The sequence below is a fragment of the Micropterus salmoides genome, unplaced genomic scaffold, assembly GCF_014851395.1.
Source record: "Micropterus salmoides isolate LMB-PRFRI ecotype aquatic unplaced genomic scaffold, ASM1485139v1 Ms_hic_scaffold_4, whole genome shotgun sequence".
Classification (NCBI taxonomy): Eukaryota; Metazoa; Chordata; class Actinopteri; order Centrarchiformes; family Centrarchidae; genus Micropterus; species Micropterus salmoides.
Genome location: NW_024043372.1, coordinates 18,520,320 through 18,535,589, shown reverse-complemented (window position 1 = coordinate 18,535,589; position 15,270 = coordinate 18,520,320). Strand labels below are relative to the sequence as shown.

The window sequence follows — 15,270 nt, the reverse complement described above, 5'->3', positions numbered from 1 at the left end:
ACTGCATTTTCATACAAATTAACACACACACATTCAAATGTCTGCTCACAAATCCATAGCCAATGCAAAACTCCACAGGACTCCATCTCATATCTCCACCACGAGTCAGACTGAGGATACAAACGGCGTCCATATGTAAATAATTAGAGAGGTAGAGCAGAACCTGAGAGTGGCAGTTGTATTTATTAGATGTTTAAAACCTTCCTATGGATCAATTTCCTCTGCTTATGAGAAAAGGTACACTGCACTTCCAAAACAGTCCCTTTACTACACTACTATAACAATCTCCGCTCATGAGCTGAAACGAGATCAGATGAGACAAATGTTTGGGCCCTTCGAAGACCAGAACAAATCTGGTTTGTTTTCTGTTTTGCCAGAATTTCTTTCTATGAGCTTTATCTTTATGACTATGCCTTTGCACAACCTCCTACTGCATTTGTATCTATGAGAAAAGAAGTCAATAAAACCTGATAAGAAAATGCAGTTCACAAACCTTTGTATCATGCAGACAGATCTATGAGCCTATTGTTTACAAAAAACAGATTTATGCATCAAAATGATGCCTTACTGGACTGTGTTAAAGCTATGAAAGCTGCAGTACAGTTAGTAAGTTAATACTTTATTTAAACAGTTAATCGCATAGAAATCAGTAGTAGTAGTATAAAAACAGCCCAACTAGTTTCTCATTAAAGAAAACAATCAGAAGTGGCATTCAGATTTCTAGTAGTTGAAATAAAGTTTGACAAAACGGTCTTGGTAGCTTTTCTAGAGGTTTTATCTCCTCAGCAGATGACATTTGCCCGGATGTCATGGATGTTTTATTCTTCTGGGCATTTTTTTAAGACTTCACGTGTTCCATATTAGCTAAAATATTGAGTTTCATAGTTCATTCTTCACCTTGGAAGCGGCAGTAAAAACAATCTCACCACTCAAGGTCCACTTCTGGAGCTTTTGATCGATCGTATTACAAACATAAAGAGTGAACTTTCAGTCTTTTTAGCAAACACGGATGAGAAGGCCTTAAACGACAATAGGGAATTTTAGACATTTAAAATCTCGTGACCATTTGGCAAGCTCCATCAGCTGAAGTGATAGGATCAACAAAAGCTCCAGAACAGCTATTACACCGACCTGGTGGGGTGGGCTATATTTCAACCGCTGTTTTTCAAGGTCAAGAATGAACTTTCATTCTCTGTTGTTGTGTTTTAAAGTTTTCAAATAGAAAATGAGATTTTAACTGTTTTCCACATCTCATTCCATCTGTTAGGGGCATCACGTTTCAAACCAGCTTTGCCAAGATGTATAATCTGAGAGCCTTAAAGATACATTATGTACAGCGCAACGCCCTTCTGTTGGTTAAATAGGACCATCACACCTGTCCAAACAATGTACAGTGGTTATTAACTGGAAAGTAAAGCGATCATCCTCATATATGATTTCTAAATGATGGGGAACAACATTTTAATAAGGTCTGAGGTTAAAATGAAGTTTTGAAAGGCATCAATGAATTATATAGCTTAACCTAATAATAAACGTTTGTAGTATACTTTCAAAATAATATCCCCAAGAAATGGCATCACCTTCTCCACAGTTATGTGATTTATAGTCTGATCCTGCTTTACGAAACACTCTGCATGAGTGAATTTGCCGTAACCTTTGAAATAACATACTGTAGTTTGAACAAGGTGGGTGTAACACAGGAATGTTTGTACATTCACTGAGAAAATTAAACATCGTCAATCCAGAAAAACCTCTTATTGATTTTGACACTCGCACATACATGCACTTTGCATCCTCACTGTTAGTTAGTCGTCAGACAGGTTTTCTTGTCTGCACAAACAGTGCCACACCCACTGAGATGCACATTTTCTCTCACCTCCACACAGGCCAGGTGCAGGGAGTGCAGGGAGTGCAGGGAGCACAGGGGGGGGAGGGGGGTGGGTCATTATCCCCATGAGGGTGGAGCACAAAGGGGGAGGTGAAGCAAACGGATCAAACATTTGAAGCTCATATTGACATGCTGCTCTGAAGGCTCCTACTTCAGGTAAAACTAATGCAATTCACAGCAGGTCTTGATCTGGATTTATGTTTTTCTTTTACATGTAGTTTGAATTTTCCTACTGTAAGCATGTGATAGAGATGATGAGGTGTGTTCTTTACAGGTTGAACCAGTATGATTGTACAGTATCATGGTCAGGGGGTGGAAGTATTTACTCTCAGGTCACAGCGAGTGTGTGCATGTGCATCTGTGTTGACATTACTGAGGAGGTTCGTGGCATTTGTTTATTCACTTATGGTGTAAAATATCTTTTTAAATAACTTTTTAAAAGTATTTTAAATATCATGTTTGTTGGCAGCAGAAGACAATTGAATTTATTCCTGAGTTTCCACATTTTTGATTAACAGAGTTCACTGCTAATGTAAACAGTGAAAATATTGATCTGCAAGCACAGTGCAGAAACATTTACTGACAGTGGAACGGTTGCGTAAAACATTAATGTGAGGATATACATTTCTACAGAAGCTATACAGAAATATTTAACAATGTTGGGGGGTTTAATGTCGGCAGAGTACCTGGCATTCCTGAGCTCTTCCACCCAGAGGCAAAAGGGGAAACCATTTTTTCAATACGTTGACAATACGTTGCTGTTTTGTTTTAGCAATGGATGGAGTGTTGGAAGGAGCGGCGGTGTTGTGTGTATGTAAACTGGCCTGCAGTCTCCTCTTCCTGCCTTCATTGGCTGCCCCCCACAGTCCCGTCAGCTTCTGCTGCTGCTGCCTTCTGATCTTCACTGACTTCGTGGTCACCGGTGAGTATCAGCAAGCTGTAGCTGTTTTTAATTTCAGGAATTTGACTTGGAACCATTAGTTGTGTTGTGCAAGCAGGGGAGAGTAGTGCCATTCTTGATTGGCTGCTTCTCCGACAGCCTATCTGCAGAGTTCATCTTTTGTCACATGTTGATTAATTGATTCATATTCATTTGATGTATTGATTTGAACAACGGCAACAAAAAAATAATTTTTAAAGCAGAAAAGCCAAAAAATGTCCAAGTTTCAGCTTCTCAAATGCGAGGATTTGCTAGCTTATGTGATAGTAAACTAAAATGTTTCTTGGCTGGACAAAACATGACACTTTAAATTTAAGGGAACTGTGACGGCATTGTCACCATTTTCTGACCCTTACTGAATGATTAATTGATAATGAATATAACAGAGTAGCAGAAGATTGGCTTTCCATTCATTTTCATTTTCCTCCACAAAAATATGTGGGTATATGTATACTCATACAGTATATGTTGGCAGTTTTTACATTCATCTGCTGAAGGAGAAAAACTTCTCTGTGCTTACATTAAATCTCAGTTTAACATGTGTATGAGCATGAGTATGAGCTAATATGCAACTTGCACAAGTGTGAGGTGGACACTGGAAACCTTTAGTGCACATAGACAGCAAAGTAGGAGATATCATGTCCAGCAGTTTAACTTTTAAAATGAGCAATATCCGCACGTTCAAAGATTCTGGATTTTTCAATGAGGGAGAAGGAGTAGATGCAATTTTAATGTGTTTTAACTGGGTAATTTAACTTTTTTGTGGAAAAAACACATTGGACACAAATTGTTTGTGTCTTTAACATGTCTATGTCTTTTTTTTCTCCCACAGGTTTTCTGACTTTCCTTTGCATCTTTGAGTCCTGGCTGTCTGATCTGACCCCACTGGGTGATGTCATTGCCCTGCGCTTCCTGCTCTTTCTCAGCCACACATATGGTGTGGTGTTGCTCCTGACCACACCTCTGATTGCTCTGGAGACTGTAACCAGACTGCTGTGGCCTGTCGCTCACAAGAGTCAAGCAGCGGGCTCTGATGGTCAACGCTGTTATGCTGGAGAGTTGACTGGGAAAGAAGAGGAGGACAGCGACAACCCAGACAACGAAAAGAGCTTGTCTCATGTTGTCAGCTACTTCTGCTGCCTGTCTGTGTGGGTCGTCGTCGCCCTAAACATCAGGTGGCGATGGAAGCTGGAGGAAGTGTGGACTACTGCCTGTTTGCACTCAACCAACTCCCTCATGAGATGTTTGCCCAACCTTTTTAGCCCCATATCCAGCACTGTGAATCCATGCTGGGGCATGGCCTTCCTCTCCCTCCTCCTGCTCCTCCTAACCACTAGCACGGGCCTGCACAGGCGACACTGGGTCCCTGCAGAGATGGGAAGGAAAGCCAGAGAGAAACGTCGAGTTAACAATAATGGCGGCAGTTGCTGGCAAAGCCTTGTTCTAGCACTGTCTGCACCCTCCAAGCCTGCGAACCCTGAGATGTCTGTATCAGAGGCAACACAGTGTGTTGACCCAGAGAAAACAGAGAGCAGCTGCACTGTTCACAGAGCGTGTTCCTGGAACAGCATGCAGATGTCGGTGTGTCACCATGGAGACCTTGTCCTCATCTCCCCCCAGTGTTTGTCTGCAGAGAGGGGAGGACAGGAGCATGAAAGGACAAAGAGATGTACACCTCTGACATTTATCAAGGAGGACCACGTGGACTCACAATACAGGAGCCAGTGTGGGTGGCGACAGAGCGGCTTTCACTCCCTGGGGTTGAATGTAATGATAGGGTTCGTGGGCGTGCTCTCCATCTTTGTGCTTCCTCTAAACCTCAGTGTGAACATTCTTCTGATCAGGAATATAGAGACTCTGCTGGAGCTGTGCATCAAGTCTTTAGTTTCATTCACAGCAAAAACAAGCAACACATCGGCCTCTCAAAATGAAACACTTGTATAAAAACATGCCAGCGAGAAGCAAAAGTGGACGCTGACTGGGGGCTATTTGCAACCGGATCACCAGATTAATATTGCATGTGTGCAGACAGCAGGTCTACCTGTCAACGTTGGTTTCAATGGAGTGTAAATAAGCATTACTGAGCAACCATTCACATGCAAAGAATAATATGTGGAAACTGCTGAAAGGTGCTGAGGAGACAGGTTGAGGCGTGCTCAGTAGAAAGGAACTAAACCTGACTGAAACAGATGGCTGGCTGGAAGGCCTGCTTTTATTGTTGGGAACCTTAAGATCTGCAGCGATTAGTCATTACAAGATGGGTTAGAGAAAGAGTTTCATCAGTTTAAATAAGACTAATCCAGGGGCAAATAGTGTTTTGAAAGTAATAATATGAAGTGTGTTGATGCTGTATCACATGGATAAAAAGAAATGTATGAATAAATAATGACTGACTTGAGGCTCCACAGATGTTTTTCTTCTTTGTAATTTTGTCTCTGTAAATCAGCTGGTTTCAAATGATTGTACTACTGCTCACAGGTGAAAAGTAACTTGAGTGCATTCAGTCAGTTACTGTCTTTAAGTAAAATGTTGAGGTACTCCTAGACTTTCCTTGAATCTTTCCATTTTATGCTACTCCACTACACGTATTTGGATGGCTGTAGTCGCTAGTTACTTTTATGCTTGAGATTTTACATTAAAAAACATAGTTATAAAATACAAAGCACTGTTTTATATTAAACAACTTGTTTCCAACTTCTCTAGCTTGTGTCAAAAGACAGTGTCTAGTTGAGGCCCTGTTTCAGATGCTTATTAGTTGTTAGCAGTTGCACCAAACAAAAATTTCTCCTATGAACTTCTCAGATAGTTTTATTTAAATAAGAGTTTGAGGCCAAAACTGGTCAAATCATCAAAACAAAACAAAAATACAAACTGAGTGGGGTTCTGGATGCTAGGCTGCTAATGGTGCATTGTTGTATTGGTACTTTTACAAAGCAAAAGTTGGACATATTGAGGAAATACAGTTATTTGCTTTCTAGCCAAGAGTTACTTAGAAGATTGATACTACTCTGGCTGAAGTTAAATATAAAGTTACAGCCAGCAGCCAGTTAGCTTAGCATAACAACTGGATTTGGAGGAAACATCTTGCTTGGCTCTATCAAAAGGTAACAAAGAAAATCAGCCTACCAGCACAGCTAAAGCTCGCCGATTAACATATGTTGTTTAATCTGCCCAAAAACCTTGTACACTTTGGGTAGCCAGTGACAACCTGCACTGTAACTACAGTTTGTCATTTTCCACACAGGCAATGCTTTTATATATATTAAACATAGGAGAGATGCGTGTGTGGTATATTACTATTTAATGGTCAAATGTGTGGTTTAAATCTGCTTATTTAACTCTGCTTATTTAACATAAGGTTAATGAAAGGGGTAACTTGCTCCTGTGAATTTAAAGAGACTAACATTATTGTGCTACTGGATAAACTGAACTTGAACTGTCTTGTAATCACATTGTAGGGACAGATATGCACGGGTCATGCCTGAAGTGGCAAGTGCATATAATCCAAGGGTGAGCAGGGACACAGGTGTCAACACCAGAGGGCACTCCGGTACAACAACAACTCATCCTGACACCTGACACCCTGAAGCTCCTGTAATGTTTGATAGGAGCTTTGGTTTGTAACCTGAGAGGGATGAAGGAGGATTCAGGAAACAAAAGAGGGCATTCTTAGGTTGTCTTACCTTTTGATGGAGCCAGAGGGCTGAGTGAACATCTCTTCTTTCAAAGCGCAGAGACCTGTGCAGACACATACTTAAACCGCAGCTCACACTGACTTTGGCGAGATTAAACCACAAGGCCATGATCTTCTGCTGGGCCTGTTCATGCTATTTTTAGGACAGATGGAGAGGCTGTTGATTCCCTGATGTGTCCAGAGGTGTGAACAGACAAAAGGTTAATGAGAGTGTCTTTGTTGATTTTTTGTTGTTTGTTGTTGTTGGGGGTATGATGACATTAAGAGGAAATGTCTTGTTGACGTTGTTACTATTCAGTGCTGGAACTGTGCTCTGTGAGAATAGCACGAGAAACATCAAGAAGCTGTATGCATGGTAGACTTCCTTCACTAATGGTGTTTCATTTTATGGCTTTAACAGGACACATACAAGTGCTTCAACTACTCCCAGGCAGATGTGTAAACTTTTATTTTCTGCTTTCTGGGGCGATTTGAGTCCCACCTTCAAAGATTTTGGACTAGATACATTAATTTCATAAGGTCTATAATGTAAAAAGTCTAATCTAATTACTTTACCATCATAATGTACATCCTCCAGGGCACTAGACAGTGTAGGATGGATATTTTTCAGTCTAACAAAATATCCGAATGAAGTGAAAAAAGCACATCACAAGTTTCCAAAGCCCAATGTGACAACTTGAAGCTGCTTGTTTTGTCTGACCTGCCGTCCAAAACCTAAATTTATCTTATTTTCAATAATATAAAACAGAGAAGAAGAAAATCCTCACATTTAACAAGCTGGAAACCAGGAAATGTTTAGTATTTTTGCTTGATAAACAAATCAGTTAGTGATTAATTTTCTGTCCCTCAACTCATCAACAAATCCACTATTTCAGCAGTACAATGGCTTAAAAACCTGTTTGTCTTTATTGTTACTGTATAATGTTTAACCCCAAGATATAGTTAGCCTAACACATAATCCTAAAACATGTATAATAATAGGGACAAAAGATCTGTTCACGCCACCAGCTCTTGTTCTTTAACTCTAAGTGATATATGCGACAAATGCGAGCTTTCATTCCTGCTTTTCCCATCACTTACAAGATTAAAAACCTTACACTCCCGCCTCAGGAGGGCCACAACAGACTGGAATCAGATACGGGTCTCTCAAAGGAGAGCTCAGTGACTTTTTAATGGACACTTTCCCCTCGGGTAAAAATGTCTATTACAGGATGGACACCTTCTCCCCAGATAAAAATCCCTCTATCACGTGAGTGAGGAGAGAAAAATACTCACAAATCAAAGCTGAGGATATGAAGTCACTTGTCCTGAGGGCCTGCTGCGAATAGACGGCACTCTCCTTCAAACTCCAGTTTGTTATGGAACAGCTGTAATCATGATGCAACAAGCCTCAATTGCTTTGGAGTGAGAAAGAAAAAAAAGCATCAGGGTTCAAAGTAACACAAATAACATAACTTTCTGGGTTTCTGGTGCAGTGTATGACTTAGATCTTAACTTTTTTTTTTTCTTTTTACAATGTTTTCCCTCCAGTTTAACAACCAGTCATTAAAACGCGTCACAGATGGCAAATGAAGAGGACCTATTGAAAGCTGCGGCACACCTGCAGTGTGGGAACACTGAACCCATGCAGACATCTTTTGTATTCATCATATAACATGCTCGGGCCTCAGACAATGCCAAAACAGAACAGTAATAAAAAAAAAGAGTGCACAACCTCCCACCTCCCTGCTGGATGGCTTATAGTTTGGCACATCTCAACTAAAATGTCTGGCATGAAGCTCTCACTGAACTGGAGCAGGTATCGACACGCAGAGGCAAAGCCTTCCTGAGTTTCAAAGACTCGTCTGCCTTACAGATATGTTGCATTTTGAGAGCTTCAGTTTCAAGTATGTGGATATTCTTGCTCTCAGTGTAATGTGATAGATGATGTTAACTCTCTGACTCAAAACAGCAACATTAAACCAGTGTCAGTATTAAAGCAAATTAATACGCATGTGCAGGCTGAAATATCTCAACAACTATTGGATGAACTGCCTGGAAAGTTTGTACAGTCATTTATGGTCCCCACAGGAGTCCCACTGACGTTGGTGTTCCCCTGGCTTTCCATCTAGTGCCACCAGAAGGTTCACGAAGTTCACGACGAAATGTTTGCAAAACCAGTTCCCAGAAGGCTAAGCTGTTCTTTGTGTTTAGTAATCATTAGCAAATGTTTTCATATTAACATGTTAAAATCAGATTGTGAACATTACTGCTGAACATCAGCACGTTAACCCCTACAGTGTTTCTCAAGAAAATAGCATAAGATGTGTCTGAATCTTTGTAACCGATTTTATGTACCAGATAAATTACTGTTTTTCATCTTTCTTAAATTGGAGGTTATGAACCCCCAGACTGGAAACTAGGAATGCATTGATCCGATATGATGGATCAGTATCCCATTACAGACCTTATCAAGTGGATCGGGCATCGACCATGACATGATCTCATCCACCTTAAATACAGTACCAGTCAGTGTTTCTGCTATCAGTTACCTTCATTAAATCCTAGTAATTTCTGGCTACTGTTACCTGCTTAAAGATGTTCCACGCAGAGGAGTGTACACATTGTAAATTAGAAAAAGAGAGCACCAGTGTTGGGTTAGTACTCGGTATCAGAATGGGGGATAGAAAAAAAACACTAATTGGTGCATCTTATTTAGGCTCTGAAACCTTTGTGTTGATGCACATCCAAACCAGGACAAAGTTTAGAGAGACTGGCTGATTTCAGCAGTAATTTATTGTACATTAAAACATTTTCCACAAACCTCCAGCAGCAAAAGCACACTAGAGTGTGTTCACACAATGATGGGTGCACAGCTGCCATCATCAAAAGACACACACAATCATCATTATAATCATTAAAAGTGTCATAGTTATCAACTTAAATCATTTTAACCATTAGCGTCACCACCACCACCAGAAACCCAACACCACGTCACAATAATCTCCTTCTTAATATTCATTCATTCAACATAAAGTCTTTAATCAAGCAGAACACTTTGAAATGTGCAACACGGCAAACTGGGGTCAAATTTAAGCATTTTTTTTTAACCTGCATGAAGCATCTGCTGGTTGGGATTTACTTCTCAAGAACAATCGGAGAAAAGTAAAAAGACCAAATACTGTCTTGACTGTCTAAACCTAATTATTAACGTTATTCAGACAACTCCGTGGACCTGCTTCTTGAAACAGGCTCCTGCGGATCTGCTCAAGTTTAAACAAAGACCAAGAATTATTAGCAGATACTCACGATTTGACCCTTGTTTGCGTCATACTGCAAATACCAGAATCACATCCTACAAAAACAAGGGCACTGCCCTGATTTTCCTTTAAATGAACACCACAGACAACACACACACAAATGCAGATGTAGAAAGATGTACAGTGGCAAATGAAGGGTGATGTGATTTCCTTTTTGCTGGACTTACCAGATCTACCTGAAGGTATTTGGTCATACTCACTTTTGGCCACTGCATGGGTATGGCTTCATCAAGCACAACCAAAGCTGGATATCAAATTATAGCTGAACCAGTCCACATAAACCTACCCCGTGCACATGCCCACCCACCAACAGACACACACATCTCTCAATATGCTCGACTTGGCTGAGCGACCGGAGCCGATTTTGCAGGACTTGTTACTGATAAACGAGAGCACTTGAGGCATGTGGGGTGAAGAAATAAACATGGGCGAACTTCAGAAGAATTATCAGTGATTCTGTCATTATGTAACACAGCAGCAGCCTTGGGAATGCCTGCCGCACAGCAATAGTATATTAGTGCTAAAGTCCTACCACACATCACCATTTTCCATGATAATGGCCATTCCCCAAAACATACAGCTTAACTTCTTCTGGGTAAATGACATGATTAAAATAAGAGAAAACTGTTGGTGTCTTTAGCATTTTTAAGCAATAATTCATCTTTAACCTGTCAGATTTTCACATCTGAGAAGTCATGCTTTTACAAATCGAGTTCTACTCAGACCAAATGATTAAATTGGCTTTTGATTTTTTAGACAAAATGATCAAACATCATGATTGGAAGCAGAAATGTACTTGAATTCAACACTGTATTGGACAAAAACCCCATGGGTGTAGTGTATTTGGAAGGGGAAAGACCTAAACATGAGCCAGCATGATGAGACGTATTCCTTTTAACCCTTGATACTCTATATACAAACATGCAAATTCTTACTCCATCAATAGCAGCATATTTCTGGACAACCTCTAAACAGACTTCCCTACGACATGACTGGGCAGCTTATAAACGACTTTTAATAAATTTCCTTTGTTTTAGGTGACATGGATAATCGCTGGTACACACAGAACAAGAGCTTTCCTTGCAATGACTGAACAGACACATGTGGGTGTGACCTGCAGCAGAAACCGAGATCACAGTCTCAGACAGAAGTAAAATGGACTTGACAAGTTCAGGGTGGACTGTGGCCAAACAAAAGTCCCAAAAAAAGGGAGCCGAGTGCTGTCAATCACATTCCACACACGAAGCTAAGCCAACTGTACAGCACAGAGAAGACAAGTGACCAGTCTTCAGAGTCCGCTTGCCTGGACAGAGAAGGGACGTCAAGTCTGACAGGCCTGGGGTTTGATAAGGAGAGCGGTGCCCCCTGGGAGTGTGCAAGGTGGGCCTGGGACAGTCACTTTAAGACGGGGAAATCACTTCTTTTTTTTTTTTTTTGCTGCCACAGACCTCGGAGGAGCCCAGGGGTCCTTCCGTCTCCATTCAGCATCATCTTTTCGATTAAAGATGTGGAATGAGGCTCGCAGGCCATTGTCGTATGGTCATTTCAAGTCACAAACAAACAGCAGTTTTAAGAGCAACATCAAGCACAATTCTTAACTGAACTGAAAGAAATAAACATTTCAAACACCCTATTAAACATCTTTTAAACGGATTTCTTGAACATCGTTTGAAACCTACACAAGTCCTGTGAATTCGCCTATGATGGATTCATCTGTCAGGACAATCGCAACCACAGATGTGTGTAGTTCTTAAAGGCGTACAGTGTTGATTCGCAGCGGCTGCACGTTCTTGCCATTGGCGTGGCTCTGGCCCGGGCTGAAGTAGGGGAAGACCTTGGCGGGAAATTTCTCCCGGTAGGTGTAGAGCCAGGACATGTCGTCTGCATTGTAGAAGATGAGCAGGCCTTTGGGGTAGTCCAGATACACCCCCACCTTCTCCAGCTTGCTCTTGACGTTGAGGCGGGTCCAGGGCTCGGTGCAGGCACTGTACTGGTTCCCGTCGTGCATGACGATGCAGTAAAAGCCGCGGCTGGGCTGGATCTGGATGCTGCCTTTGCGGCTGACTGTCTCGTTGGCCACACCGATCATCCATTGGGTCTTCTCCGACACCATCACCTCCCAGTAATGGACGCCCGACGCAAAGCCCTCTGCGCCCAGAACAGACACCTCTACGTCAAAGCGCCGTGGGGAGTCTTGCAGGGGCTGCGGGTGCAGATTCCCATAGGCCACTATGGTACAGTCGTCTGAGAGGATCAGTCTTTGGTGGGCTGTGATGGGGTCGAGGGTCAACGCTGCTGGCACTGAGAAAGAAAAGGGAGATGAAGGAAGAAACAGTTTAAGCACAAAGAGTCAGCATGTTTTTCATTTTTAGATTTAAGATTGTGGAGAGAAAACAGTAAGTCTAGATAAATATAAGGATAGAAGTAAGAAAAAAACAAAACAACAAAAACAAACACATCAATATGTTATGACTCAGCTTAGCCAAACAGAAAAGTGAGGACTGCAGTGTCTTCTCAGTGACCTCATTTTTCTTTATTGTTGCAAATGCGTGTGAATACAGTTTTATGCTGAGGCAGAAAAGTAAATACAGGCTGCTCATGCACTTTAGAGGTGGAGTCAAGGTTATGATCTGATCTCTGAAAAGCTCCCAATGAAAAGATTTCATCACCGGCGGCGGGTTTCAAACAAAGCACACTGTCTAGTTGAAAAGTATACACTGAAGATTTTATGTTATGACCAGTAGGTCACTGAAAATGGTTAGTTTTACTTTCCCAGGTTTTAAAATACTGTATGTCTCCGAGGTTTCTCTCTCCACCCTTAAGGGCAAACCACACAGATTAGATACACTTCTACTTTTGTCAAATGTATCAATCCACGTCGACTACGGTGGGAAATAAAAAAATCAATGAATAAAAATAATGCTGTTTTCTTCCTGTATACATCCTCATGGAGCCTACGTGTAAATTTTATTTGTCTGGTAAATTGTGCTGTCAGTCAGCTGTCCTGTCCTCAGCTCCTCAGGAGCTGTACAACTGACAGGCCATACAGAGGCAGTGTCACGTCCAGCTTTTAATGTGGAATCCCACTAACACGGTGGAGGTGAACTGAGTTTCATTTGTTGTTCTTCAAGTATTGAGAAACTGCTTTTTCCTGATATTTTGAGTGCAAAATGGCCCCATCTGGAATTGGAGGAGCTGTTGTTGAATTTCATTCACCTCTTGAAGATTTCAAAAGACAGAAGACAGATATCTCTAAACCTGGACAAATAAAACCAAAAATTATCTCAATGCCATGATACCACAAGAGGAAAGTCAGAAAATATGTTTTTTTTTGTAACTGACCCTTTAAGACCAACAACCTGGTGGAGAAATGACGAGGGGTTTTCCTGCAGTGTGAATTATTTGGCATCATTATTTTGCGTCAGATTTGGTCTCGCCTCCAGCACTCAACAAAACTCTGATGGTGTCTTCATGGTAAACATTGTTTTCTAAAAAAGCGATGCACTTAGTGTATTTCTGTCATTTATAACTGCAGTTGCTGGATTACGTCGATGTGACGACGCTGTGTCGTAATCAGCACAACGCGCGTGCTGAGAAAGAGGCTGCCAAAACTTCCAAAGTGGAAGAGAAGGGCCGTCTGATTGGCTGGACCACAGCAGGGGCAATGCAACAGTGTTTCCGCTGGTAATGTCTTTGCCACAAAGCAAAAATAATCACTCAAGAAAACATAACTGCTTTTCCTGCCATTCAGTGTTTTGATATGGTTTTATATCACCAGCAGGTTTTTGAACATGCGGTTTGCAAATGGCAGTCTTTGTTTGTGAATGCTGCTCTATGCGCCTCTACATGCGTACAATACTTTTAGGAAGTAAAATAAACAAAATAAATAAAAAAGTGAAAGGCAGTCTTGTTAAAGTGTGAACAGGGATTACTTACATACCGTTTTTACATTTGTGTAATTAATATTTTGCCAGATTCAGTATGTCAGGATTTGTGGTCATGTTCTCAGTCTCAAACAGAGCTTAACCATGTCATGTGATGAGATTCAGTAAGAACAAATATTACTGGGACCACTACAGAAGATTGCAGACTAACTTTTAATTTCAAGGAATTCACATCAGCTACACTGCAAGAGAACTTTTGTGGACTATTAATGAAAACAATGCTGATGTTATATTTAATTTGGCATCTTGCTGTTTGTTAACTGCGTAAATTAACACATTAGCTTTTATGCTGTATTTGATTTAATGTTGAACAAGGTACCTTTATTTATTTTTAAATAAAATACACATTAAAGTGATAATTATCATTTTCTTCAATAGTTCTAATAACTATATATTAGAACTCTTAAAATATGTTGCTTGTAAAAAGTGCTTGCTTGACCCAGTTGAAGGCACGACGTACGTGCACGTGTGTTCACGTGATTAGGATGGTACCACCTGATGACAGCATATACATTATATCACTACTGCCAGAGTCAAAGCCATGCCCTGTGGTAAAAGATGACGGATGGCTTGTTATTATACGACACACCCAACTGCTGCTCGACTCTTATTTCAGAAAAATGATGAGTTGTGTGAGGAGTGTGACTGCGAGTACACCAGGATACATTTTTAATAATCTGTTTTTACCTTCATGCATAAACTAGAGTCTTCAAAGTCAAGCACTCTCCAGTGTCTGACAGGGTAACTCAATTTCAGCAATATCAGGCAACATGAATGGCGCAAACGATACAGTGAAGCAGTAATTTCAGCGATGGGAGAAGCTGCTCCAGCTTGCTCCACAGGCTCCGGGTCAGTAGGAGACCGTTTCTCTGTGCAGTTATGTGGTTTTAGGGAGGGAGAATCTGCACCCATGTCTGCTTATTAGGGAATCATATCAGGCAGAACAATAACCGCTTGTTCTCTTTGCTCTCTTTCACATAATATATTTAAATCAGCTGGGAGAAATGGAGGTGGAATGTCTGGCTCCCCGCCAGCGGAGAGGACAATGCCTTCTCCAGTCAATGACATTTCCCGTGTTTGTTGCAATCAAGTCATTAAAATTTCATAACCTGAGTGCCTCTGTGTGTCATAGAGAGAAACCTGCACGCACACACATGTCAGCGGAGAACCCATTTTTCCTGCTGAACATGAGAGTGGGGAGAGGAAAAAAAAAGCTCAGTGTCTGGTAGTTATTCTCGCTAAACCATTGGTGACAGCGAGGGATGATGGGAGGAATGTCTTTATTTCGTCTCTGGCAACCGCTGGTGATGGATCGGAACCAATTATTCCATTTGGCAGCCAGTCAGGGGAGCCCAAAAAACTGCCACTGGCCTCCCCTCAGCCGGCAGCGGGCTCAAATGGGAGAATTGATTAGAGGGAATAAGAAATTCCTCAGCACATTATTTTAAATATTCTCCTGTGAGTGAGTGATGGCTGTAGGGCAGAGAGAGTAGAGCTCCTCTCAG

The 15,270-nt window shown here is 41.3% G+C and overlaps 2 protein-coding genes across 3 annotated transcripts in view; one reads left to right on the top strand and one right to left on the bottom strand.

Moving 5' to 3' along the window:
* The first annotated feature begins 1,896 nt into the window (after positions 1 to 1,896).
* On the top strand, positions 1,897 to 5,235 carry LOC119886243. 2 transcript variants are annotated; one of them, XM_038696842.1, is made up of 4 exons: positions 2,030 to 2,044; positions 2,163 to 2,268; positions 2,661 to 2,810; positions 3,661 to 5,235. In XM_038696842.1, the coding sequence occupies exons 3-4, from the start codon at positions 2,663 to 2,665 to the stop codon at positions 4,770 to 4,772; spliced, it is 1,260 nt and encodes a 419-aa protein (XP_038552770.1). In that variant the 5' UTR covers positions 2,030 to 2,044; positions 2,163 to 2,268; positions 2,661 to 2,662; the 3' UTR covers positions 4,773 to 5,235. The 2 variants fall into 2 exon arrangements, with proteins under 2 accessions (XP_038552769.1, XP_038552770.1); XM_038696841.1 differs by lacking the exon at positions 2,163 to 2,268 and having other exon boundaries at positions 1,897 to 2,044.
* Positions 5,236 to 9,279: 4,044 nt separating this feature from the next.
* The window catches only part of trim62.1 (tripartite motif containing 62, tandem duplicate 1), a 41,669-nt gene continuing 35,678 nt past the window's right edge, over positions 9,280 to 15,270 (bottom strand). Inside the window, exon 6 of the mRNA XM_038695886.1 lies at positions 9,280 to 12,122. Coding sequence (XP_038551814.1) covers positions 11,572 to 12,122 — 551 coding nt within the window. The 3' untranslated portion in view covers positions 9,280 to 11,571. The remainder of the gene's footprint in view (positions 12,123 to 15,270) is intronic.